The sequence below is a fragment of the Callorhinus ursinus genome, unplaced genomic scaffold, assembly GCF_003265705.2.
Source record: "Callorhinus ursinus isolate GAN/ISIS: 27379988/994484 unplaced genomic scaffold, GSC_fseal_2.0 scaffold72, whole genome shotgun sequence".
Lineage (NCBI taxonomy): Eukaryota > Metazoa > Chordata > Mammalia > Carnivora > Otariidae > Callorhinus > Callorhinus ursinus.
The window spans coordinates 5,631,829-5,658,595 of NW_027397134.1; the positions used below are offsets into that span (position 1 = coordinate 5,631,829).

The 26,767-nt window shown below is 57.7% G+C and overlaps 2 protein-coding genes across 23 annotated transcripts in view; one reads left to right on the forward strand and one right to left on the reverse strand.

The window, feature by feature from the left end:
• Positions 1-8,677, forward strand: part of SFI1 (SFI1 centrin binding protein) — a 99,501-nt gene extending 90,824 nt beyond the window's left edge. For all 18 annotated transcript variants that reach the window (XM_025858211.2, XM_025858208.2, XM_073886853.1 and 15 more), the window contains 11 exons: positions 863-959; positions 3,285-3,445; positions 3,849-3,923; positions 4,550-4,624; positions 4,774-4,950; positions 5,024-5,286; positions 6,047-6,151; positions 6,248-6,479; positions 7,672-8,006; positions 8,252-8,363; positions 8,458-8,677. In XM_025858211.2, coding sequence (XP_025713996.1) covers positions 863-959; positions 3,285-3,445; positions 3,849-3,923; positions 4,550-4,624; positions 4,774-4,950; positions 5,024-5,286; positions 6,047-6,151; positions 6,248-6,479; positions 7,672-8,006; positions 8,252-8,363; positions 8,458-8,562 — 1,737 coding nt within the window. In that variant the 3' untranslated portion in view covers positions 8,563-8,677. The remainder of the gene's footprint in view (positions 1-862; positions 960-3,284; positions 3,446-3,848; positions 3,924-4,549; positions 4,625-4,773; positions 4,951-5,023; positions 5,287-6,046; positions 6,152-6,247; positions 6,480-7,671; positions 8,007-8,251; positions 8,364-8,457) is intronic.
• The window catches only part of PISD (phosphatidylserine decarboxylase), a 42,298-nt gene continuing 24,152 nt past the window's right edge, over positions 8,622-26,767 (reverse strand). Inside the window, exons 1-9 of one of the 5 annotated variants that reach the window (XM_025858224.2) lie at positions 18,982-19,002; positions 18,660-18,723; positions 14,660-14,882; positions 12,975-13,140; positions 11,532-11,768; positions 11,242-11,380; positions 10,910-11,056; positions 10,526-10,686; positions 8,622-9,933 (exon numbers count right to left, since the gene is read on the reverse strand). In XM_025858224.2, coding sequence (XP_025714009.1) covers positions 9,709-9,933; positions 10,526-10,686; positions 10,910-11,056; positions 11,242-11,380; positions 11,532-11,768; positions 12,975-13,140; positions 14,660-14,882; positions 18,660-18,723; positions 18,982-18,987 — 1,368 coding nt within the window. In that variant the 5' untranslated portion in view covers positions 18,988-19,002 and the 3' untranslated portion in view covers positions 8,622-9,708. Of the gene's footprint in view, positions 9,934-10,525; positions 10,687-10,909; positions 11,057-11,241; positions 11,381-11,531; positions 11,769-12,974; positions 13,141-14,486; positions 14,883-17,548; positions 17,708-18,659; positions 18,724-18,981; positions 19,003-19,361; positions 19,551-26,767 lie in introns of those variants that run through there. The other 4 variants (XM_025858225.2, XM_073886860.1, XM_073886859.1 and 1 more) reach the window with 4 other exon arrangements.

Consider the following 26,767-nt stretch of genomic DNA (forward strand, 5'->3'; position numbering starts at 1 on the left):
TCCTGCTCGTGCACTCCAGGAACGTGAGATTGTTGGTCATCATCCGTGGGAAGTGGCCCCCAAAGGCCGCGTGGTGGGGCCTGTCCTATGCGCCGGAGGAGGGGGGGGCGTGCCAGCACATGACTGTGGGAGGAAGGGGTGTTACACACCAGGGGGTACTCAGAAATGAAGGGACAGAAGTGGTCCCTGCACCGGCGGCTGTTTTAGAGGAAAGCATCATGCCAGGAGCTCTGAACAGCAGCGGTTCTCCTGCTGGAAGGCGGGGGGAGACTGGTCCTGACAACTCGGAAGCCTCCCGAGGGTGAGGAACCGTGACTTCAAATCAAGGCCTAGTCTGCTGTCAGAAAAGTCTGCTGTCTGGGGCCAGCCCTGGAAGGAGGGTCGGGGACTCGGGACTCTCCTTGGCTCCGGGGCTCGCAAGGGGGCCCTTTTTTTTTTTTTTTTTTTTTTGCAGGGAATGGAGTTTGTGCCTCAGGAGCCGGGGAGCAGCAACCCCGGCTGCTTGACTTCTTTTTAAAGTGCTCTGTTGGTGTGATTTCTTGTGTGTCTCAGAAAGGCTGCAGGCGTGTAATATATAGTTCTGTTTAACACGTAATAACAGAACAAAAGTCCGTGTGATGCCTTGACTTCTTGATGGCGTGCTTGGAAGTTTAACTGCTTCTATAGAACAGTCCATCGCCTGCAATACTGGGCCTCCTGTGGGGACCGGGGGCTGGGTCTGTGGCCTGGGGTCTGTGGGCTGGCCGGCGTTTTCCAGAATGTGTGTGAGTGCCGTGTCCCCGCTTGGCCTTGTTCCGTGAGGAGCTGCCCGCAGAGCTGGGCTTCCTGGGAAGTCAGGATGTGCCCTTCATCTGCCCCTTAGGTCCTGGTGCAGTGGCGGGAGGCTGCATCCGTGCAGATATACTACCGACAACAGGAGGACTGTGCCATCAAGGAGGCCCGGAAGGTGCTCGATAAGGGTAAGTGGAGTTCCTGGCAGCCGGGGAGAGGGCTGTGAAGGACACAGAACTGTCTTGTGTTCCATCTGCTCTCCCTCAGTCTTTGTATTCTTCTCACGCGTGTGAGTTTCCTGTGGCTAAATAACAGTGCCACGAACTGGGAGGTTTCCACCGGCAGAAAATTGTTCTCTCGGCGTTCTGAGGCCACGTCTGAAACCAGGGTGTCGGCAGGGCCATGATTCCTGTGAGGGCTGGAGTGGAGAATCCTTCCTTGGCTCTTCCAGCCCCTGACAGTCCAGGCAGTCCTTGCTGTTGCTTGGCTTGCAGACCCATCCCTCCATCCTCGGCCTCTGAGGGCCCAGGGCTGTCTTCCCTGCATCCGCGTCTCTCTTAGAAGGCCGCCAGTCCTCCCCCAGGATGGTGTCAGCTGATTGCACTGACCGTCTTGCCGACTACAGTTCTGAGGTTCAGGATGAGGTTCTGGGTTTGGGAGGGGTAACCATTCAATCCAGTGCATCATAGCATTCTCTTCCCAGCCAGGTGCCAACCAGTTGATGTCCAAATGTAAGACCGAGGCTTAATATCTGATTCTTACGAAGGAGTCAAGGTTGAGGGGTGTCTGCCTCCTTGTGTAGCCGGGCCCTTGTGTGTTCAGGGAGCAGTGGCCTTGGACAGTCTGACTCCCTGCTATACAAACAGCCTGGGGAAGACTGTCCAGACAGGAGCAGAGAGGAGATGCAGGGAAACTGAGGCCTATGGCCCTGCAGTAGGGACATGAGAGGACAGCCAGTGGTTAGAATAAATGAAAATACAACCGGAAATGAAAACAAACAGGAATGGTTTAAATTGGACCATAGGGAAAACAGATCAAGTTGTTGGCTCCAGGACAAAAAATGATCAACTTTGGTTTGGTTCTGACTATAGTGTTTTACGTGGCTAAACACACATTTCTGCTTTTCTCTAGACAGAACCGTGGGGTCAAACATCCCACACCTACTCCACCCCTAATGGGCTTCTCTGTGTCCTCAAGCTGCCCCCGCCCCAAGAAACCAGTGCTATGTTTCCAGGTCACTCCCAAGAGAGAAGCTGAGGGGTTCAGCCCATTCCGTGGCCTCTGGACAGAGCTTTGGCATCCAGCACTGCAGAGGCCTTGCCAGTGGGGGGGTCAGGCGGCCACAGCGGGTGCTAGAGGTGACAGGCATGGGGTGCAGCCTGGAGCTGCTTCTCTCCGCAGGACCGAGGGGCAGGCAGCCTTCCGTAGAAGGCGGTGGCAGCACCTGGCGGGCCCTGGGATTGCTGTGTCTGGTACAGGTGGTACAAAGGATTTGCGAGACCATGTGGCAAGACAGTGTTCTCAGCACATAGCAGATGTGCACTCAGTACCTGTGGAACCATTTCTGGGCTTAGTTAAGGCCTCGAGTCTCAGGCACGCCTTGGCAGCCCAGGGGTGGGGCTGGGTGCTGGAGGAGGACGAGCTCAGGGCGACGTGTTGTAAGACACATTCAACAGAGAGCGTGGTACAGGCAGGGTCAGATGCTGGCTGTGTGGCCCCAGCAAGGCCTCTCTGAGCCTCAGTTTCTCCATCTGTAAAATGGGAATAATAGTACCTGCCTCTTGGGGTTGTGGTAAGGATCCAGTGAGAGGTACCCACTTGAAGCAGTATCCAGGAAGCATCAGCACTTGGTCCTAAGGCTTCGCCTCCAGGCGTGCAAACCTGCCCTCCCTGCCGCCTCCAGTAGGCCCCGGAGAGGACACCCCACCTTGGCATCAGTGCCCGGGTACCAGCCCTCTTGAAAAACAGCAGAAAGTGCTTGCTTTCCCTCAAGAGAGAATCTGGTGACACAGAAACAAAATGCATGCCGTAGCCTCTGCCTGCCTGCAGAGCCCAGGATATCAGACTCGGCCCAGCAGACACTGTGTCTCCTCCTAGGCCTGGCTGGAGCTGCTTGGACTCCCTGAGCCTTGGTTTTCCTCTCTGGCCAAATAGGGCCATGGCCCCCCACTCCCTTGGACAGAGGGTCTCCTCTGTGTGTCCGGCAGCATCCTGCGGGCCGCTCCGCGGGGGGCGCTGCAGACATGTGGCCACCGTGGACAGCCTGGTGCTTCTGGCCCACCCTTGGGGGCACAGCAGCCCAGGTTCCGGCCCCCGGGGTGCTTGCAGCCACTGAAGGTGGCCAGAGCTGATGTCACAGAGTGGCCGCCGTCCCCATGTGGCTGTTTCACCGAGTGTGGGCTGACACCCCAGCTCTACCCCATGACCTTTTCAGCTCTCCGAACCTTGACCATTGCAGACTGGTTCGGAGAAACCCTCCCATAAGAGCAACCTCTGACTCGGATTTGCCTTAGGTTGTCTCAGGACGTGGTTTTGGCGCTGGCGGGACCGAAGCCGGAGGGCGGCCGAGCAGAGAGCCCAGCTCAGGAGGGCGGCTGTGCATCACGGCCGGCGGCGGCTGCTGCAGGCCATGGCGCGGTGGAAGGCGCACCATCTGGGCTGTGTCAGGAAGCGGGTGAGGCAGGCGGTGGCTCCCAGGCAGGAGACCATCACCTGGGGAAGAGGAGGGCTCTCTGGCAAAACCCATGACCGCCAGGATGCTGGGTGATTGGGGTCCTGCGGGCACAAGGCTTCAGGGGCCTTTCTGGGAGGGCTAAGGGAAGCCAGCCTCTGGGTCGGGTCTCCTCCAGGCAGAAGGTGGCCCAGTAGAGAAAACTGGCTCATCCTGAAGCATGGGGTGTCAGAGCTGGGGGGCCTCCAGAGTCACCTCGACGCTCCTACAGGAGGCCTTGGCTTCGTCCAAGACTGCTCTTGGGGATGGGAGGACAGTTCTCTTGGGCCTGGAGCCTCTCACCCGAGGCTGCGCTCAGGTGATTGGCACACAGGGCCCTGACTGCTTTTAGCTGCTCTCTCCCCAGCTCCTGCAGAGGCAGGGTGCCCAGCTCCTGGCCCAGACCCGCAGCCGGGCCTGCTTCTGCCAGTGGAAACAACAGGTGGGAGCCAGCGAGAAGCCCCTTCCCCCTCCTACTGCTTCCTGAACCCACATTTAACTTTTTTATTATTTTTATTTAATCTCTACACCCAACATGGGGCCCAAACTCACAGCCCCAAGATCAAGAGCCTTACGCTCCACTGACTGAGGCACCCAGGCGCCCCCCCCACATTTAAAATGTTTAATTCCACCCTCGTCCCAGGGCTCCCCTAACCCCGGTCATTTCCCGGCACTGCCCGGTTCCTTCCACCTGTGACCTGTACAAGCCCAAGGCACTTCAGGGCCCTGTTTCTACAATGTCACATTAAAATATACTTTAGGGCAATTTCCAAAAATTAATATGAATGCATTTTAAGCCTTCGCCCAGGACGTGATAAAACACCAGGCAGGATTGTGTCATGCCCAGCACGCTGCCCCCGCTGGCTCCCGTCCCCGGGGCTCTGCCTTTGTTCTTCCCAGAGGCACACTCCTTGGTCCACCACCTCAGGACCGGGCAGCGCTGGGCCCTTCCCAGTGGAGGGAGGGCAGCACCTTGCTAGAAAAGGGTCTCAGAGTGACCAGGACCCCGTGGTCAGAGCAGCCTCCCTGAGGGCAAAACTTCCATGATCTTCTCTCTCCGGCCCATAGCTGGCGAACAGGAGGCGCGAGCAGCAGGGCACAGCCCGGGCCCTGTGGTTCTGGTCCTTCTCACTACAGGCAAAGGTAACGGTGGCTTCCGCCCCCTGCTGTGCCTGCCTCTCCCAGGGAAGGACCTCGCCTCAGTGGAGGGCAGGCTGGGTCGTGGGGACAGCCCCAGGGGGCGGGGGGAGGCTTAAGCAGGGAGAACTGGGCCTCATCTCCTCCCCCTGGAGGTGTGGGCCGCGTGGCTGGGCTTTGTGCTGGAAAGGAGGAGAAAGAAGGCGCGTCAGGAGCAGGCCATACAGGCCTACCACCGGCAGCTTCTCCAGGAGGGCGCCACGCGCCTCTTGCGGTTCACAGCTGGCATGAAGGCCTTACGGCAGCAGCTGCATGCCCAGCAGCAGGTGCAGGTGAGGGGTCCCCCATCCCTTCTCGCGAGGAGTGGGTAGGATACGGCAGGACCTGACCAGAGGCCTGTTGCAGGCGGCTCACAGTCTCCACCGTGCGGTCCATCGCTGTGCCATGCTCTGGAAACAGAAGGTTCTGGGCCAGGGCAGGGAGCCTCGGCCCCTCACATGCACCATGCCCAGCAGGAAAGTGACATTTGACAGACCCCTTTCCACCTGTGTCGAGGCTGGGGCTGGGGATGCCGCCCTGGAGACCAAGAAACCACAAGATCCTCATGGGCCCCGAGGAGCTTTGGGCAGCCTGTCCCTGGCTGCTGGGGACCCCTACCTCCTAGAGCTGTGAGTAGCCCATCCCTCGCCTCTTCTCCTTGCTTCTTGCCGGGAGTAAAAACTTGGACTACACAAGGAGGGAGGGTCACAGCTGAGCCGCATGGACCCCTTTCTCCAGCAGGACCCTGTCCCTCCCATATCATCAAGCCCAACCGAAGGGACCTCAGCCTCTGTACCTGCAGCATGTGGGGGAGAGAACATGTAGTTTTAAAAAAAAAAGTAATCAGCTGTAGGGCAGCCCCACCCTCATGCCCCTAGACCTTCCAGTCTCCCTGCTTCTCCCCTTCCAGCCAGGAAATGGGCTCCCTCTAGGAAGCCCCGCTGTTCGTGACCTGGCCCATCCCCACAGACCCGGCTGATGCAGCTGTCGGCTCCCAGAGTGACGAGCACTGCCTGAGCCTGGCAGAGAGGTCACCACTGGGGTGGGGGACTGGCCTGGGCCTCAGTCTGCTCGGCTTCCCTTGCCACCGGACCCCGACAGGGCCTGACCCCGATGAGCCCGCTCCCCCTCTGATGTGGGAGGAGCACCTGTGTCACTGGGTGGCTGCAGAGGTCAGATGAAATGAGGCGGCCGAGGCATCCCCACAGCATCGGGCTCACTTCATTGGAATTACTGGAAGTACTTTGGGGCCCAGGCCCACTCCAGCTCACCTGCTGACCTTGGGCCAGGGCCTTTCCTTCTCTGGCCCCCAGTTTCCCTGTAAGATTGGAGGGGGCCGGACTGGATGCCCCAGGCAGCCAAGAGGAACAGGCCTGTGTTTCTTCCCAGCAATGCTGCCCGCTTGGCAAGAAAGCAACCTCGACGCCCACATTTCCTGCTGGAGCCGGTGCCGAGCCAGAGGCCCCTGGGGTGTGGCACCCTCGGGGGGAAAGGGTATGCTGTGTGGTCCTAGGGTGGGTGGCCTCCTTTCCTTCCTGCTCCTCAGGCGGATGCTGCGGCCTGACCAGCTCCTGCCGTCCCTCTGCTTAGGCCTGAGGCACCGAGGGCGTGCGACCCGGGTGTGGCCCAGCCTGCAGGCCCTGCCCTGAGGAGGCCTTTCCTGCCAGTGGCCTGGACAGCACCGGTCCCAAGCAGCGTCCTGCCCCAGCCCGGGGCCCTGCTGGGTCACCCTGGCCCGAAGCTGCCCCCCACGTTGAATACAGGCCCAGAGCTGCTGCCCCCTTCGTCCTTCATGCCATGTGGGGAGCAAGCGCCTGCCAGGGTAAGTCCTCCTGGTCACCTGGGGTCTCATACTTCGGTCTGGCCTTCGGTGCTCTTCCTCACACACTCGCTTGCTTCCAAGAGCACTGCCGGCTCGGAAAGGTGCTGGGAGGCCACTCATGCCTTCACCAAGTGCAGGCGCCCCTGTCCTCGGGACCCAGTAGGTAAAGGCTGCTGAGGCCCCCACTGGTGAAGCTTATGTCCCAGAGGTGGAGACCGAAGAAGAGCCCCGGACATAGATGAAGACACTGCAGATCACGGAGGGTCCAACAGGCCCAGGGGAAGCGTCTGGATTTTAAGTAGAAAGTAGTGGGGGCCGGTTGGCAGCTGTGATCCCATGGGCCAGCAGGTGCTGGGAGCCAGGATTAGGTGGTGGCTGGGCTGCGGGCAGAGCCCCTCGTGGGAGGCAGACTAGGCAGGACCTGCTCCGATGGGTTTGAGAAGGGTGAGGAAGGAATCCAGGATGGCTCTTGGGTTTCTGGCATGAATAACTCCAGGAATAAGGAGTTCTTTACGGAAAGAGGGAAAACGGGGGGTGGGGGGAGAGGCCTGTCTGGGGTAAAGCCTGAGGAGTCTGTCTTGAACCTGTCCAATTTGGGATAAAGCAACAAGATTCTGAGTGTGGCCTTCGGGGAGGAGGTCAGGGCCGGAGAGCAAAACAGAGTCTGAGATGTAGTTGTTGAAGGTAAACCCCTGGGAACCGAAGAGAATCGTTCCTGGGAGGAGGGGGGCGGTGGCTCCCCAGGGCATGTGACAGCCAGATGGAAGAGTCTGGGCACAGATGGCAAGGGGGTGCAAGAAGGCACGAGTGCTCAGTAATAGAGGAGATAGCGGCAGGGTTGGGCCCCCCCCAAGAGTTGATGCCCACAACTGGTCGATGGTCACCAGAAGGGAATGGAGGGTTGTAGATGTGTGGTCTGCCCAGGACAGTTGCCCTGGACCACTTTTCCTCACTGAAGTGCAGGGGCCCAGCTCAGAGCGGGGGCGGTGCCGAGCCAGGCCCTGGGGCAGGAATGGGACTGGACTGCACAGGTGTGGGGTGTTCTTGGGCTGCTTACGGGATTTCCTCACGTCAGGTCTGAAGAAAGGGGCAGGGCCGGGCCCGGCCTGGGTGAGCTGGTCGGTGGGCAGCCTGGGTGCCTCTCCCCTAGCCTTCCTCCCTGCTTCTGTGCTCATCCATCCTCCCTTTACAGGCACCTGCACAGCCCACCACCCCTGGGCTCACAGCCCAGGCCTCGCCATCCCCAGCCAGTGTCCCTCACTCCCGCCTGCTGCTTCCTGGGGACTTCACAGGCACCGGCAGGCGTGGCTCCGCAAGCGCGGGTGCGCAGCTGAAGCCTGTCAGCACCGAGGGTGCTCGGGCCACTCCCGATGCCTGGGATCCCTCCATTCAGCCTTGGCCTAGCCGGGACCGTGGTCCAGATCCAAGAGCTTGTTCTGTCACCAAGGGCCCCATGGACCTGGAGGCAGAGCTGGAGGGCATCCAGCAGCAACTGCAGGACTATCAGACCATGAAGCAGAACCTCTCGTAAGACCCAGAAAAACCCCAGCTGTTTCTCCAGAGCGCACTGCCAGGGTCCTTGGTGGGGGGGCAGAGGACGGGGTGTCCTGAGGCCCACCCAAGGTGCTTGCGGAGCTGGGTGGTGGAGCCCTCCCCGCACCACCACCACCCCCCCACCCCCGCCGCCGAAGTAGCAGATGCACTGCTTCCCCACCTGGAGGCGTGCGGCCAAGGGCCCAGCCAGGTTGGCAGCAGGTGTCTCCCTCGGGCAGGTCCTGTCAGCGGCAAGCAAGAAGCCTGCGCCGGTGGCTGGAGCTGAGCCACGAGGAGCCCAGGCCGGAGGACCAGGAAGCAGAGCGGCAGGTGCAGGAAGAACTACAGGAGGTGAGGCCCCAGGCAGCCCTCGAAGGGCTTCCCCCCCTCCCCCTCCCCACCCCGGGGCTCTGCTCAGCCTCCCCTCCCCTGCCCCATCCCCCAGGTGGAGCAGCAGATTCAGCGGCTGGCCTCTGAGCTCCAGGCCCAACGCCAGCCCATCAGCACCTGCATCGCCCGCGTCCAAGCCCTGCGGCGGGCTCTGTGCTAGTCACTGCCCCAGGGAGGCCTCAGCCCACCTCCAGGAACAGAACGCAAGGCTGCAATGAGTTTGAGTTTTATTTTTTATTTCAAAATGTGGCAATTAAATGAATTACTGGTCAGAAGTCTCCCACTTTTCATACAAAAATACTGTGCTACTGATACAGTTGAAAGAGTTCAAATGGCTTCTCCTGCAGGAGAAATTCACAGCGTCCCCAGGAAACCTGAACCCTGGCCCCCACTGTCCGTGGCTCCCTAAGGACCGTGTACCTGTTACCTGGGGACAGGTGTTGTAGGCACTGACCCGCCCCCCTCCCAATACACCAAGGCTCCTTCCTCTGCCTCCAACACAAGCCCCTGAATCAATAGCAGCAACTTACCACGTTTCTGTGGGTGTGGATATGGGGGTGGGGTGGGGAGTGGAACGAGCTCTCCCCTGGCCCCTGCCTGGCCGCCACTACCTGCCTGTCCATTCACTCTGGACACCACTGGGGGGCGGGGGTTCAATAACTGGTCTTGCCTACTGGAAAGAGGACTCGCCAGCTCTGGAAGGTCACTCACTGGGGCCAGTCAAGTGCCATGCCATCAGTCCCCCTCGTGTGATGCTGGCGGAGTCAAGGAGGAGGTGTTCAGCCACAAGTGCAAAGAGACAGCTTTTCCCAAACGAGCAGAGTGGGGTGAATTGGGAACAGAAAGCGGTTGTGTTAAAGGCCACATGGCGCTGCTCCGGGGGCAGCACAGCCCAGTCAGTGCAGGGGAGGCTGAAAAGCAATGATGAGAGCAGCAGGAACGTATATAACCACTTCTGTCTTACAACAGAAATGAAGACCAACTGAACACCCAGCCAAGAGATGTATAGGGTCTCCAGTTTATACAATAGGTTAAAAAATCTCCAAAAGGGAATTTGAGATCTTGGCCTGCATGTTCTCTTTAGGGTGGGAAGAGGGACGACGTAGGTCCAGGGCCGACATGGGCTCTGACCTCACCCACACCTCAGAACGGCAGGAACTAGTCAGCCAGGTCCTGCATGGTCGGGCCCCATAGCCCTGAGACTGTCCCCTCCCCAGACAGCTGTGGAGGCTCCCCGTAAAAGACCCTCCCGTTTCTGTTGAGAAAGCTCCCTCAGTAGCTTTCCTCAGCCGCCAGGAAGGAGGCTCTAGAGGGAGCCCAGAGCCTCTCCGAACCGGATCTTCTGTCCTGCTTTCAGCTTGAAGTTGAAGTCCTTGGGGGCCTCAAAGATGAGCACGATGGTGGAGCCCAGGTTGAACTCGCCCAGGTGCTCGCCCTTGCGCATGGGGATGCCCTCCTTGTTGGTGTGTGTCACGAAGCTGAAGTCATTGTAGGAGCCCTTGCTGTAGCGCGGGCTGTTCGTGTGCAGGTCCTGCAGGAGGTCCGAGGCAGAGCGTGTGGGGTCTGCTCCTGGACCCAGAACACCTCTCTGCTGCCTGTCCCCAACCCAGCCTGGAAAGGGAGCTGGGGACAGCGACTTGGCCCATAAGCCTAACCAGTCTCCAATAGCAGCTGTGAACCGGGACCCGCCGGGGGCAGGGGACATAGAGGAATCAGACCCCACTCTTCACCCCGAGCAGGCGAGGGGCAACCACAAGCTGACACACAGAAAGGCATCCCCCCCCCCCCCTTCCCCTCAGACTCTCGGCTTCCCATCAGCATGGCCCACCCTGAGCTCCATACTGTATCCCCTGGGTTGCCAGCAGAAGCAAAGTGCAGGCTGGGAGGTGAACCCCCTCCCTGTCCAGCCATCTCCAGATGAGCAAGCGACAGCACATGTGGGGTCGGGGCTGGCAGAGCAGGAGCCCAGGGTCCAGCCCCTCCTCGGGGCAGCTGCTCCACAGGGTCAGGCCTGGCTGGGGACACGCCCTTCTAGAACTTACAGTCCCAACGGACCTGGCTCCACAGGAGAAGGGGTTGGGGGGACCCCAAGTGGCCCAGCCCTTGGGCCTGTCTCTGCTTACCCGGTCAAAGTAGATGCGTATGGAGCCCACGTTGGTGGCCCCCACGGCCGTCAGCGAGAAGAAGCCGTGTTTCCAGTCCCCAGTGAGGACCACCCGCTCGTTGTGGCAGAAAAGCTCTTTGATCCAGCGGGCCATGCCGGGGTTCACGGACATCAGGGAGCCTGCGGGGGCAGGGACACTGCCATTCCCCACCCGGCAAGAAGACTAGCCTCCCAGAGCCCCATGTCCACCCATCTCCTTCCGAATGCTGAATGGGCTAGACCCCAGGCTGCCCCCTGCCGCCCCCACCCGGCCAGACTAGAGCAGTCACCTCCCAGTCTCAGCACCCCGAGTGTGGAGCCTCGGTCCCTCGACACCAAAAAAGGAGTGAGGCTCTGGGCCAACCTGGGAAATGGCGCCGGTGGGAAACTGTCCAGTCAGTGGGGGAGTGGAAGCAGTGGTAGTCCCCGGGGGCCAGGTAGATGACACAGTGGTAGAGCTCGTTCCCTTCTCGAGTGACCAGCTGGTTCCTGAAGGAGCCGCAGGGGGTGGCTGTGGGAGGCAGACATGAGGGCCCGGCTCTCAGACAAGCTTGACCTGAGCCCTCAGGGAGGCCCCAAAGCCCCACACAGTGACCGCTGGCCCTTCCCTCCCGATGCATTCCCGTCTTCCTCTGTGAGGACCAGCCCAGCCACGCTGCCACAGGGTCGCAAGGCTGCCACCAGGCAATGACCCACCTGGCGGGAAGGGCAGGTCATCCGTGGAAGTGCGCGGACCCAGGAACGACTCCAGCGAGTAGGTGACCCCCTTCACCTGCTCCACCTCGCAGTTCTTCACCTGCCCAAAGTTCAGGATCTTCCCGTCTGACGGGCTGATCTGGAAGGGCCGAGAAAGGTTTGCTACTAAGGAGGCAGGGTCTCCGCCTCCCCAGGGGCCCAGCCTGGGAGGAGTACCCACAGGTCACCTGCAGAGACAGCAGGGGCAAGAATCCCATGGGGGGGGGGGCGAGGGCGGGGCCGGGCCTCACCACGCTGTGCAAGCCACAGACGGGCCGGGCCTGCGGCTTCAGCTTGCGCCGGAAGAACTCGCTGAGATTGCGGTAGTGGTGCAGGTCCTCCACGGCGGCCTCCTTCATGTTCACACCGAACGTCCAGATGTACAGGCTGTAGACAGGCCGGCGCAGCCAGTGCGGCAGCTCCACCTGGTTGAGGCGGCCCCAGGCCCGCGACAGCAGGCGCGTGGGCACCGACTTGTACAGGGCCACCTGCAGGCCACGGACAGGCAGATGCACAACGGCCCCGTGTGCCCCCCAGCGCCCCTCCCCCCGGCCCCGGAGACCTGGGCACCCCGCCACGGCTTTGTGATGTGGTTGTTGCCCACTAGGAACCAGACTGAGCTTCCCAAACACTCTCACAAACCGAGTACTGGCCGAGACCGACACAGTGACTTAAACTCAGGGGCATCAGTCACGACGCACTTTGCGCACGGTCCCCAAGGAGAGGCCGGCCAGCGCGGTCCTTCTTTAGGAAAGGCGGAGCGTGACCGGCTCTGCCCCCCGCACAGAGAGGCTGCGGCAGAAAGGGCCGGGGTCCCAGTGCACAGGTGAGTCTACAGCCCCAAGCGCGCATCCGGTCCGAACAGGAAGCAGAGGGCACCCCCACACCAGATGTGCTGTACCACAGCCACCAGAGCCCGCCCGCCGGGCCTCCCCCAGCCAAACTCTCGGGGCCAGGCGACCTGGAGGGGATGCCTCTCAAGCCTCAGGTGCTGCTGCCACAGCAGGACCTGCCTCTAACCGGCAGCTGGGGCCTGTCAGCCCGACCTAGACACCAAGTCCCCAGGGTGTAAAGGCAATTTCATTCCAAGTTTAAACACCTCTACGGTGTAACTCAGTCAGTGGCGCCCCAAACTCTTCCCAGCTGATGCCCATCAGAGCCCAGGGTTCCCTGCTTGGGGTCAGCCTGCCCAGAGAGCCCAGGGCCAGGGAGCTGGGCAGCCCTCGAGGGGGCGGCGGCCAGGTCGCTCCCTCACCCAGCCCTGCCTGGGGCTACCAAGTCCAAAAACACCCTAAGGGGCCCAAACAGGCACCAGCCTTCCTGAATCACCCTCTGGCATCCAGGAATTAATCTGCATTCTTCTCAAAATCACCTCTAAGCTCTCTTCTGCCCGAACACAGGAAATCACACACATTTTCTGAATGCCCAGTGTGGGTTCCTTCCAGAAGCAGAGCCCCCAAAGGGCACGAATGCAGGCAAGGAGAAGAGGCAGCATACAGCAAGCCCTCAGGGCCACCAACCAGCCTGGCCTTCCCAACCAGCTTGCCTGTCAAAATGACCATCCCGAGGGCTCAGCACCCACACCATCAGCTCTAATCTGACAACTGTCTCCTCCATTCTGTGTCCGGGACCCCAACCTTAGGCCCGCCCTGGCGTGTGGAGGGGAGCCAGGCCAGCAGCCTGCGCACACTTACCCTGCTCACGGGCCTCCATCCCACCCGGCTGAGCGGTCTGAGGGCACCGAAGGGCAGGAGGTAGTAGAGGACCGTCAGGGGCCAGGAGCGCAGTTTCAGGGCGGGTCTGGACATACAGCTCAACTGTCCCAGCCTCCGCCTCAGGGCCAGCTGAGGGAAGTGCAACCTGCAGAGCAGATGTCCGTGCATGGCCCAGGTCAGCGGTCAAGGTCTGGGAGGCCCCGCCCCACCCTCGGCAAGCTTGCCTCTCCGTGGAGTCCGGCAGCACTGGCCGCGGTCCCTCAACCCAACCCCAGGCTGAGGTGGGGGCTCCGCTGACTTTGTTCGCCAGACTCTCATCCCAGTCTCACCCACCTGCCTACCAGCTGAGGAGGACTGGGAATCGGGGGCAGCACAGGGAAGACGGGGTGCACAGCCTGCATCAGAGCACCCCCACCCCCACCCCTGGGGCCAGCTCTGCCTGGAGAGGCACCGGGGAGCAACCACTACACTGCAGGATCTTGGAAAATCTCCTCCTGGCGCTAGGCCTCGTTTCCTCATCTGATAAATGAAGGGATTGGGCCTGACAAGATTCCAAAGGAAAGCCCCCATGAACATGCACCTGTACACACACACGCCCACCAAACAGCTAAATCTCCACCCACTGCCTGGTCTTTCTACGTCAGATCAGGTTCTCCAAAACAGACCCAGAGACTGGAGGGAGGAACCTCCCCACCACCCCTCAGACCACCTCCCAGGTCTGCTGGGGTCACACACCTGAGCCAGGCTCCTCCTTTCTCTCCCCAGACCCCAGCAGCCCAAACTCAGTGCATTCAGCACAGGCTCAGCCTCGTGGGGATCTCAGAGGCTGGGTGGGCCTTTCCACCAGAACCCTGGCCTCCCAAGATACAACAGTGACACCCAAGTCCCCTGGTCCCATGCCTAGGCACTAGAAAATGCTCCTGAGGCCCAGTGCAGCCACCAGGAGACCACATTCCCACCCACACTGAGAAGGTTCCCAGGCCTCAGTTTCCTCATCTGCAAAAAGACTGCATTCAACTGGATAATCTAAGGCTCCCATCTGCGCCTTTATGCTCTCAGAGAAGCTGTGTCCTCTGCCTCAGGTTGCTGAACAAACCAAGGAACAAAGAAGCATCTCAGCTGATACTAAAAAGAAAAAACGGGAGAACCAAGCTAATGGTTGGGCACCTGCTGTTCAATGATTGCCATGGAAGACGCTTCTTTCCACAGCTCACCAGGCTCTCTGTCTTCCTTCTTTCCCACCCCACCCCACCGTGTTTTCAAAAGGTCCGGGAAGGAGGTTGGGGCCAAGCAAAGCTGAACAAATCCCTGCTGTCCCCAGGGCTTCCCCCACCCACCCTGATCACTGCAGAAGCCCAGGGACCAATCCCAGAAGAGCGGCACCTCTCCCCGAGCGGGGGGTGGTGGGGGAAGCCCGGGGTGGGGGCCTGGGAGCAGCAATTAGGATGCAGCAGACAGAAGGCCACCAGCCCGCTCCGTCTCCCCAGGTACCTGAAGCGGGCTCTCCGACTCAGGCCCCCTGGGCCGGGCCCCTCCAGCCTCGGGGGCTGATCCCCTGGCCCCCTGCCGCCACCTCCACCGCGGGGCCGCTGGACGTGAACTCTGACCTTCCGGAGGTCGTGGCGGGGCACAGTGGGGTTAGCACGGGGCCGGCAGCATCTCACCATTTCGCTGCTCCGAGCTCAGGTCCTCGCCGTGCCTCTGACTGACACATGGTGGGCGGCGCCAGGCACACTCGCCTTTGTTTCTCCTCCTTCCTCCCTTCCCCCCAAGCCAGGAGCTCCTGCGCTGTCACCACTCCTCGGGCTGGCCGCCTGGTGGCTGGTGGGCCGCTCCCCGGCGTGGTTGGGTCCCGCTGGCTCACCGGGCGCAGGTTAGAGGTCAGGGCTATTGCAAAGACAGGCACTGGTCACACCTGCTCGGGAAGCGGCAGGGGGGCCTGCCGCCCGGGACACAAGCCCCTGCCCTCCGCCCACTCTGTCCCCGGGATTGGCCACCGGCCCGCTCCAGTGAGCTCATGGCAGGGAAGGGGCCAGGAGCCTACGAGCCCAAGAAGCACAAGTGGGAATCTGAGTCCTGTGCTCCAGGCGGGAGCCCAGCGTCGGCCAGTCTGCGGCTCGGGCAGCCCCTCCCTCGCCATGACCTGACCCACTTTCCATTCAGGTGCCGAAGTAGCATCTGAGGAATGAGAGAGCAGGAAGGCAGGAGAGGCACAGAGGGCGAGACGCTGGACATCTGACCTGCTCCAGCTCTCTCCTTACTGCCTCCCGGGCCTCAGAGCCTCCCACCCCTGTACCAACCCCCACAAGGCCTCCTCAGCAGACGAGCACACACATGACCTGACCTGAGGGAAAACCAACCAGGACTGAAGCCCAAACCAGCGCGCGCCCCCCTCCCATCTTTGCTTTGGACAGCACTTTGGCCCTGCCGGGCGATCTGGGATGGGAGGGTACGCCCAGCCTCCACAAGGCCCTCACAGATAACAGGGGAAGGAGAACAAACATTCCACGGTTGTTGCTGTCTAAGCCCAGGGATAGTCAAGGCCCCACTCAGCCTGGCCTCCAATCCCAACTGCAGGCTACAGGGGACAGGTGCCTGCCACCATCTTTAGATGTAGAGATTCGGGCCCCAAGAGAAGCTCCCAAGGCAGAGAACTGACCTGGCCGCGGACGCGGTCCCAGGCCAATGCTGACCCCCCACACAGCCAACTGACTGACAAGAGCGAGAGGCCCCACTCGGACATGGCTCCACCCACACAAGGGTGAAATGTCGCCCTGGCAAAGTCACCTCAGCCAGAGGTGAAAATGCTAGCCCCTGGAGAGTCAAATCCCTGGGAGTGCAGTGTGCAGTGAGAGCCAAGGCTAAGGTCTGAAAGTTAGCATGGATTTCCAGCCCCGACCAAGTAAGTGGCAAGGCCTGGGCCACCCCAGGCCCAGACCCCTCCGGCAGAGATCAGCTCCCCAGGCCACTCGCCTGAGTGGCAGGACAGCTCACTGGGGGTGAGCCAGGCGGGACGGTGCCCACCACCCAGCCTCACCCAGAAGCACATATGGACATACAAGCCTCCTCCGTCCCAAGGGCCAGGCCCAGGGACCCATGGACACCCCCGTGTCTATCTCCCACCCATGCTAAGCCTCCTAACTTTCCCATCCATGACAGTCGGGTCACCTCAACTATACCGCCCGCGTACTGAGCCCACACCCCGCCCCTCCAAGGCCCACCAGGCCACGGGGCCCCACACTGGCCCCCCGTCAGCTCCCCAGGGAAAGAGGCGCCAAGGTGTGACAAGCAGACAGGGTCAGGCACGGCACTTGGCCCCCAAGCACTCTTTCCCCCACTCTAGAAAGCCTGGACTGAGCGCACACCTGGGATTCACAGTGAGGCCAGTGAGGCCTTGTGGGAGAGGATGGGAGCCCGCGTCTCCTCTTGCCCATTTTCCGCACTAGCCTACCACACGGGGCAGAGGCCCCCGCAGCACGCCGCCGGAAAGGCACCTGCCAGAGCCCATACACAAACCTAGTTTGGCCCGAAACCTCCAGTCCTCAAAGTAGATTTCTATGGGTGCTTCTCCCATTTCATTCACCCCAGGGCCTCCAGTCCAGGGACTTGGCTAGGGTAGGGTGGGTCCTCACCCTTCCTCCTGCAGTGCAGGGGTGTTCAAGGAGGCTGGCCCAAGTTGCTGCGATCCTAGTGACTCTAGAAACTGCCCCAAAGGGCTGGCAGGATGTCCTTAGCCCTCAGTCCTGTCTCCATCACCACTCTTCCTCTTTGGAAATGGGACAGGGACCAGACTGTCAGGCTTCTTCCAAATCACCATGCATGGGCCCCAGAAGGTCCCCAGGGAGCAGAAATGAATTCATCTGTCCCCCCAGGAAACAGGCCTGGCACCCTCTGTCCAGCTCAAAGCTGCAGGATGGAGGGAAGGGGGTCCCTAAGGGTCATTCATTCCTTCCTGCTTCCCAAAGGCTGAGCCACTTCCTAGGCCAACAGTGCTCCCGCCCTCCCCATTTCAGTGCCCCACTTGCCCCCACACCTGCGATGACCCTTAGAGCCCAAGCCAAGGCTCGCTCTCCGGCTCCCTGGAGTGGGACTAGGGGCTCAGGCCCAGATGAGGAACCTGCAAGGAGGGTACCCTGAGGCGAGGAAGTACAGACACTTTCCATCTCTCCCCACTCTCAAGAACACTCTGTGGAGAAGAGTTGTGAGCTGTGACCAGTAGGAGTTTAAAGTTATCACAAGGCCTAAGGGCCAGCCACAATGCACAGGAGAGCTCAGAGGCTTTGGTAGGGGAGGGGACAATCCAGTTACTGCAGTCCTGGCTGCCCTGCCGGCCCTGAGAGCTGGGAGGGGCCTTGCAAGTCACAGGTGCTCTGTGGCTATGTTTCCTCATCTGGAAAATGGGAAGGGTCACTCCTCCTGCTCACTCCCTCGAGGCTCAGATCATAGCAGTGACCGTGGCCCAGAACTCTACTCTGTTCAGAGACACCACACCTCACTTCCACCCTAGACCTTGGTGCAGCCTCATCCCCTGGACCTGACTCCCAACACCTCACCTCCGTTTCCAAACCCACACTCTGGGAGGACGGAGGTTTGTTCCCACTGGCAAGATGGAAGGAACAGGGTAGAGGCAGCAGTTCTTAAAGAGCCCAAACCACGGGGGGCAGTGGCTGCCCTTCTGAGCAGGAGCAATGGCCCAACGGGACCAGGTCTGGGGGGGGGAGGGGTCACCTATGTCTGGATGTCCTGTTCTGGGAGTTCACACCCGAGCAGTGCTCAATGTCCCCATCTACGCCTCACAGCCTATGATGAAGGCAACACTACCCCCTCAGTGGAATGGAACATTCCAACTGAAGTCAGCCGGAGGGACCCAGGACCCAGGCCAGTTACCGGTTGCTAGAGGTGTGGGGGCGGGGGCTAGTGGGAGGCAGGCTTCTGCCTGGTTCCCTTGGACTCTGGTGGATTCAGGTTTGAGTTTTGGCAAGGCCAGGAAGGCAGGGACAGAGTCGGGACTGTGCCCCCAACAAGCACTCCCTGAGCACCAAGGGCCTTGCAGCCAGGCGCAGCCAGGCACAGGTCCTGCCAGAGACACTGAGAAATTTGCTCTTGCCCCGAGTGGAACTCTCACTGGGTGCCAGTGTCACTCCTGAAGCCTCAGCAGAAAGCCTCAGAGTCCCCAAGTCCTAGGTCTACCTGCCTTTCCTTTTATTTTTATTTTTTTTAAAAAGATTTTATTTCTTGGGGCGCCTGTGTGGCCCAGTCGTTAAGCGTCTGCCTTCGGCTCAGGTCATGATCCCGGGGTCCTGGGATCGAGCCCCGCATCGGGCTCCCTGCTCCGCAGGAAGCCTGCTTCTCCCTCTCCCACTCCCCCGGCTTGTGCTCCCTCTCTCACTGTGTCTCTCTCTGGCAAATAAATAAATAAATAAAATCTTTAAAAAAAAAAGATTTCTTTATTTGAAAGACAGAGACACAGAGAGAGCAGGAGCTGGGGGAGGGCGGGAAGAGGGAAAGGGAGAAGCAGGCTCCCGGCTAAGCAGGGAGCCCAACGTGAGGCTTGATCCCAGGACCCCGGGATCATGACCAGGGCGGAAGGCAAAGGCTTAACCAATTGATCCACCCAGCCACCCCCCTGCCTGACTTTCTGAGCCCACTTCTCCCCCAGCTCACCTGAAGCATGCACAGGCAGCTGTGTCCAGGGGGGCCACCAACCCTTCCTCCCTGCGTTCCAGGGCTAGAAGTAGATAAAACTTCAAGAAGAGGAAACAGGGAAAATGGATTCTCCCCAGGTGAAATGGGCGAGCCATCTTGGGGAAGCTTTGGGTAAGAGAAGAGGAAGCAAAGAGAAGGGCCCAGAGAAGCTTCTTTAAAGCCGGTGGCCAGGGAAGGGCAGGTGGAGGAGGGGAAGGTACTCCTCACAGCGCTGGGCTTCCTTAAATCTCCCAAAGAACCTTCTCTCAAGGATGGGGCTCTGCGAAGGGCAGTGTGTTACCCCCATTCCGCCCCTCGGGTGAGGAACTGGGAACACATCCAGTCCCACCCAGGAACAGGGCCGCTTCCCTCCCCGACTGGCGCCGGTCAGGCCCCGTGGGCAGCACTGAGGCAATCACCCAGAGCTCTCGGTGCAGGAGGGGACACGGAGCCCCAGCCCTGCATTTCCCCTTTCGGCTGGAGGGCCAGGAGATGCTACCCGACGCGGCGGAAATGAGCTCATCCGGCGCGGCCCGTGACCCACCATGTGGGGCAGGAGAAGCCCACAATGCGATGGAGACTGTGGGGTGGGCCCTCCAGCCCCAGGGTCCCACAGTTCCAAGGGGCAACGGGCACCCAGGACGCCCGTTCCGGGCTCCGGGCGCTCAATGGCTCACTCACCCGCAGGTGGTCCCGTCCCGCTGGGCTTCAGGCACCGACTCTCAGGGAGGCACCACTCCGGGGAGGAAGCCTCGGCGGGCGGGGACTCGGCTCCGGCCACTCAGACCGCCTGGGGGCGGGGGCAGAGGACGGATACCGGACACCGGCAGACAGACGGCTCCTCCCTCCAGCCAGGCCCAGCCACTGTGCCCAGGGCCCCTTTAAGAGGAGGGGCTGCGGCCCAGGGACCAGCCCCCGCCAGTCACGGGATTTCCTGGCGACACCTCCTGGGCCAGGGGCCGTCCTCCCTGCCCACCCCGACCCGGGTAAATAGTCCCAGGCCTCCACATGAGGCTGATCTCACCCAGGGCCAGCTTCCTGGGACTGAGCAGAAAGCCACCTCCAGGCACCTTTTCTAGCCCTTGAAGCACACACAAGGTAACTAAGTCCTGGCTCTTTGCCATCCTGAAGCTACAAGCTGCCCCCAGTCTCACCCCTGCCCCCTCTCCTCCAGGCAGACACACCCCTACCGTACAAAACCCCTGCCACACAAAATCTGGCCTGGCCAGGGAACCAGACCCAGTAAGCAAAAAGTCCCTTCTGGCCTCAAGGGGGGTGGGGGGAATTCGTGCAGTGTCTTTCTACCCCACTAGACGGCAGGGCCCAGCCTGGGGGTGGGGGTGGGGGGTCAGTACCTCATTCCCATGCCCACCAAGCACTCGCTCCACAAGGGATGGAAAGAAGGAACCAGCTTAACATTTTCTAGGCGAGACAGAGTGATGGGAACACCAAAAAGGTGTGGAATTTGGGAACCGGATTAGCATCTGGGTAGGTCAGCACCCCTTCCAATGGTCAGACTGCCTCAGAAAGCTCAGTCTTCCAACAACCCTTGCTTCCTCTGACCACTGAGAATCTGGTTTCTGAAGCAACATTTGGAACAGAAGAAAGAGCCTTCTGGCTTGTAAAGAGATGGGCAGCTGGGCCCAGGCAGGACATGGTGCTGTGCAGACAAAGCCCCACACACCTGTCCTCATCTGGATCCATCCCAGCAAGTGCGCTGTGACAAGCTACAGACCTGGGATGCTGCAGCGGAGAGAAAGCCAGAAGACGGGGGTCCCTCCTCAGGGACTTCCATAATATTGGACACCCACAATGCATAGTAGGAACACGGAAGCAGGGAGCCCCCCTGGGGCTTAGGTTCCAGCACATGGCTGGTGAATACCCAACATGGGCTGCACCTCACGGTTTCCTGGTCTGGGCCCACAGCATTCTCTGAGCCTCAGTGAGACTTAAGACCCCTCTCACCCCAGAGCTCCAAGCAAACACACCGCAAAGACAGGACAAAAAGGAGTTAAAGCACAGGAAGATAACACAGAATCCCGGCAACACTAAATTCCAGAACCAGAAAGATCCTGGAGGACCATTCTCACTTCCCCCAAGGCTGGAGGACCATTCTGACTTCCCCCAAGGCTGCCGGCACTTCCAGACCAGGCCTAGTCCAAGTTACACTCGGGGGAAGGAAGACAGAAGCCCAAGTTCTCATTTGCTGAGCAGCCTTTGGAGCACCAGTGCTCTCCCTGTAAAAGGAGCAACAGGCCACCCCACGTCTACCAGAGTCCCTTTATCACCACTGTAAGCCTCTCAGGCAGACTGTTGTTTAGAAAACTTGTAAGCCAGCCCACAGGTCTGTCCTGAGATCAGCCTTCTAGTCTGACTTCCACCACGTATGTTTCTTAGTAAGGAAATGCCTTCTAGATTCCAGACAATAGTTAATGATTTCTGGGAAAAACAAAAATCCTTTGTTAAGTTTAGGTTCCCACCCTGAATAAGGTCCCTTCCAGCCACACTGGGTCCTCCCACCTTGCTGGGACTCCCCTGAGAGTGCCACCTAGTGCCACTTCAAGGCTCTGCAGGCCCCCCGCCACTCGGCCACCAGCACCTGCAGACAGGCGTCCACGGTCTGTCAAGCCCCTGCAGCTCCGTGCTGAGTGAATTTCATGCGCTGCTGTGCCAGGGGATGAAGGTAACGGTGGGGCAGGGGTGGCAGGTGCAGTCTGCTACTTCTCATTCCCTGGGGGCCAGGAGAGGCCTCCTGAGGAAGACCAGTAATGGCTGGTCTCACGGCTGGCGCAAGATGCCATGGGCAAGTTAGCAGCCTCGCAAAAGTCTGGACAAAGAGCCAGGACAAGCATGACGTGGCCTCAGGAGATCTCTTCCTCTGAAAGCTTCTCCCAGCCCTGCCAAATTGCCCCCTCAAATGCGCAAATGTTTCTTAGCAGTCCCACCAGCAGCTCCTGGAAGAGGGGGCCCAGAGGAGGGGCGGTCTGCAGCATGATAAAGGAAAGTGATTGGTGGCAGAACAGCCTAGCAGAAAGTGCCCCACAGGGCCCTGAAGGTGTCTGAGTCAGCCACCCTGGACTCCTTCCAGCCCCAGAGCTCAGCTTTGTCTTTTTCTCATCTTCTTTGGGCAGAGTCCTGGGCTCTGCCACACACTGCTGCTCAAAGCCTCAGGAGGCAGGTAGTTCCCAACTAGTGAGTGGTACAGGCACAGAGCTGTCCCTGGGCTGGGGGGAGGCAGGGAAGAGGCAAAGGATGGAGTAGGGGGGCCTGGGGCTGGGCTGAGCGACCTGGGGGAGTGGCTGCCACAGTTCCTCCCAGGTAGGGGCCCCGAAGCCCCTGATACACCCTTCTGCCCTTGAATGAGCCCAAGATTCTCTGAGGACAGAGCTGGGCTGTAAACTGTACCTAAGCGGGTGAGGGGATCGACTTCCCTGCCAACCTGACTGCCCACTTCAACATCCACATCTCCTCAACACCTATTAGGTTAAGAAGTAAAACGGTCTAGACATACTTCAGAGATACTGCGGGTTTGGTTCCAGCCTACTGCAACAAAGCAAATGTCAAAATAAAGCAAATCGAATGAATTTTTTGATTTCCCAGTACATATAAAAGTTATGTTTACGCTACGCTATATATTAGTATATTAAATATGCAATAGCATTATGTCTAAAAAACCAATGTACATGGGATGCCCAGATAGTTCAGTGGGTTAAGCATCCGCCTTCAGCTCAGGTCATGATCTTGGGATCCTGGGATTGAGCCCCACAGCGGGCTCCCTGCTCAGTGGGGATCCTGCTTCTCCCTCTCCCTCTGCCTCTACCCCTCTTGGCTCGTGCTCTCTCTCTCTCTCAAATAAATAATAAAATCTTAAAAAAAAAAAGCAATACAGTATGTAATTAAAAAATATTGCTAAAAAATGTTAGCTATCATCTGAGCTTTCAGCAAGTTGCAGTCACTGATCACAGATCACCGTAACAAATATAATAATGAAAATGTTTGAAATACTGCAAGAATTACCAAAATATGACACAGGGGCACAAAGTGAGCAAATGCTGTTGGAAAAATGGCACTGACAGACTTGCTGGACACAGGGTTGCCACCAACCTCCTATTTGTAAAAAGAACGCAATTATCTTTGAAGCGCAATAAAGCAAACTGCAATAAAATGGGGTGTGCCTGCATGTACTGAATTTCTACTCCCTGCCAGCATGGGACGAGGTATTTACACATATATCCTTCCCGGTTAACAACCTTATGAGGAAGTTAATAGCAACCTGTTTACAGAGAAGAATGAAAGCTATAATAATTATATAAAGTCGTAAAAAGTGCAAACCATGTTCAATACTGTCCAGGGTCCCGGACACCACAGCACAGAGGGGCATGCCGAGTGCCGGCCAGTGGGGCTCCGGGCAGGTGGGCAGGAGCACGGGCACAAGGCAACGTGTGGGCACAGGCTGATCTGTCCTCATTTCTTTTCACAAACTGGAAGGCTGCACCATACATTTTTAAGGTTCTAAACTAAGGCTGGAAATAAGAAAACAGTGCTAATGCAGGGAGTGAGCGTGGATGCGGGCCCAGCTGCTCCTGACTGAGGCCTATTGTCAATGCTGCTGGTCCCTGGACGCTTCAGACCTTGCCACAAGCCCCATGGCCAGGCCAAAACCAAACAACAAAACCAAGTTGTTGTTAAGCTCGGATACAAACTAAAGTATTCAGAGTTGAAGTTTCATAATGACTGCAACGTACTTTCAAATGGGTCAGAGAAAAATTTAAAATATATATATGTGTATATATACACACACACAGAGACAAAGCAGATATGATAAGACATTAACTGTTCAATCAAGAGGTGTGTATGTGGGTGTGACTCTATTCTCTCAACTTTTCTCCTCTGTTCAAAAATGTTCACAATAGAAGAGTTGGAAGAGTTTGCTTTAAACCACAGAAAATTCTCTAAATTCTGTTACTGGGGAGAAAAACCCAAGACCACATCCCACATGCAGAGCTTCTCCGGCTCTTAGGGGAGGCACAACAGCCAGGCCTGCTCTCGGTGCCCACAGCTACCGCTTCGCACGGAGGGCCTCAGGCCCCAACCACTCCACCCCAGGATATTCAGCACCCCCGAGTGCCTGGCTCCAGGCGGGGGACAGCCCTTCGAACCTGACAGGAGAGGCCAGCTGCCAATCACACAGGCCCACCCCTCTCCATGGAGCCATATCAGAGGCCGGCAGGAAGAGGGACAGGAGGACTGCTTCCTCCCCAAAGGGCCCACCATGTCCATCAGGCCCGTTTTCCCACCACACGCATCTCTGTCCTCAGGTCTAGTAGTCAAGGAAGAAAGGACACCTTGGAAATGCTAGAGACTGAAGGGAGCCTGTCACCGGATGTCATCCTGCGTGGAGCTCAAATCACCTAGGTGTTCACAGGAAACCCTGGAGTCAGCAGGCTGCCACCCCCCCACACACACACCTGACGTCCGATGTCACCTGCTAACTTTAGGTTTATAGATGCGACATACCTTCCACCCCCCTTGTTAAGAAGTGCCTGTGAAGGTTTTGGTTCCCTTTTTGACAGGACACAAAAAGAGCATATATGGAGTCACAACTGCCACACAAACTGAGAACGTGTGACAGCTCCAGGCACACCTGGCGGGCTTCTATCCCCTGTGCTGTTCACTCAAAGCCAGCTCTCTGCAGAGACCCGTGTCAACCACCCTCCTTTCTAAGGCCAAACACCAGGCCTGGGCAGCCTAACTGAACAGGCACTTTGACCACAAACCCAGAGCTTTTCCAGGACATCCTGGAAAGAAACTCCTGGAAGCAGCTGTACTCCCGGACCTCTGACTACCTTGGCTCCTGCTCTAAGGGCAGGGCGTCTTCGTGGTTTGACAAGGCTGGGAGCCCTGTTTCTGGAAGAGTATGGATTCCTCGTTCCATGCCATTCAGTGTAAATGTTAAATTTACAAATACTCTGAGCCAGTATAAACAGAGAACAAACGGAGAAAAATGCTGAAGTTGACTTGCATTTAAAGAAAAGCAAGTTACAACTTGAATTAGCATACCAGAGTCTAGCTGTTCCCTGTTTTTTCCACAGCTCTATGTGAAGAGCTGTTCCACCCCTCCATCTGCTCAAGTCAGAAATCCTGAATCTTTTCCCACCTCCCCCAAACGAATCCCTCAGTGCATCCTGTTCACTCTCCCCTCCAAACACACCCAGAATCAAGCCCTTCCCCCACCTCCAGCTCCCACTCTGACCCAAGCCACCACCTTCTCTTGCTGGGATACTATCAGAGCCTCCCCCCAGCCCCCCTGCCTCCATCCCAGCCTTCCCGCAATCTCCACAGCAGCCAGAGCGACCAAATCAGAACACGGATCAGTCAACCCTCACTCAGAGGACAGGATCGGAGTCTGCCTTCCTCTCTGCCCTCTGCACCTCCAGCCACAAGGGCTCAAGCACTCTCTGTCCATCTCAAGACTGTGCCTGGACTGCTCTCCTCTCAGCTGCCCCTTGGCTCACCTCTCTGCTCCTTCAGTCGCCATTCAGGTGATACTGAGAGATACACCTTCCTTCCTTCCCTGAATGCAGAGAGCATTTCTATACCTAGGCATTCGCCCTAATGAAAAAGCCGATGTGCGAAGATGTGCTCTACGACGCAATTCACAATGGCAAAACCTACTGGTGCACCACGACCCACTGTGGTAGCACTGAGCCACTTAGAGTACTTTCATGCAGCCTTGCAGAATCATCACATTTAGCAATGCATATAGGTAAAAAGGCATGACACAAAATAGGTATAATCACTTACAGAGAGACAGTAAGTGAATGTATGAAAAATAAAGCCCAAGAGTATGCACTCACAGTCATATAGTGGGAAGGAGAGGGAATCATGACTGTCCTCCCTGTTTTCCAACATTCTCTCATAGTGTTATAATCTCTGTCATTTAAAAGAGAAGGAGAGGGTCGCCTGGGTGACTCAGCTGGTTAAGGAACCGACTCTTGATTTTGGCTCACGTCATATCTCAGAGTCATGAGATTGAGCCCCACATCAGGCTCCCCACTAAGCATGGAGCCCGTTTAAGATTCTCTCTTCCCCTCCCTCTGCCCAATTCGCACTTGCTCTCTCTCTAAAATAAAACAAAATAAAATAAAATAGATAGATTTGCACGAGGGCGCCGTGGCCATCCAATGGGGAAAGGACAGTCTTTCCAACAAATGGTGCTGAGAAAACTGATAACCGCATGCAAAAGAATGAAATTGGATCCTTACCTTACACCATTAAAAAACACCTTAACTCAGAATGTAGCAAAAACCTAAACATAAGACCTAAAATTTTTCTTAGAAGAAAACAGGAAAAAAATCCTAATATTGGATTCAGCAATGACTTCTTGGATAGGACACTAAAAACAAAGGCAATAAATGTAAAAATAGATAAACTAAACTTCATCAAAATTAAAAACTTTTGTCTATCAAAACATACTATTAAGAGAGTGAAAATACAATCTGCAGGAGAAAATATCTGCAGATACATATATCTGGTAAGGGTCTAATATCCAGAATATACAAAGAACTCCTATAATTCAACAACAAAAAACCAACCACCCAATGTAAAAATGAGCAAAGGACTTGAATAAACAAACATTTCTTCAAAGAAGCTATATAAATAGTCAATAAGCACATGAAAAAGATGCACATCATTAATCATTAGGGAATGCAAATCAAAACAACACTGAGATTCCACCTCACAGCCATTAAAATAGCTATCATCAAAAGTGAGTAAGTGTTGGTGAGGATGTGGAGAAACTGGAATCCTCCTGCACTGCTAGTGGAAATGTAAAATGGTACGGCCACTGTGGGAAAGTCTGGCAATCCCTCCAAAAGTTAAAAACTTGGGTGCCTGGGTGGCTCAGATGGTTAAGCGTCTCCCTTCAGCTCAGGTCATGATCCCAGGGTCCTAGGATCGAGTTCCGCATCTAGCTCCTTGCTCCTTGGGAGCCTACTTCTCCCTCTGCCTCTCTCTGTCTCTCATGAATAAATAAAATCCTTAAAAAAAAAAATAAAAATAAAAGTTAAACACTTATTACCATATGA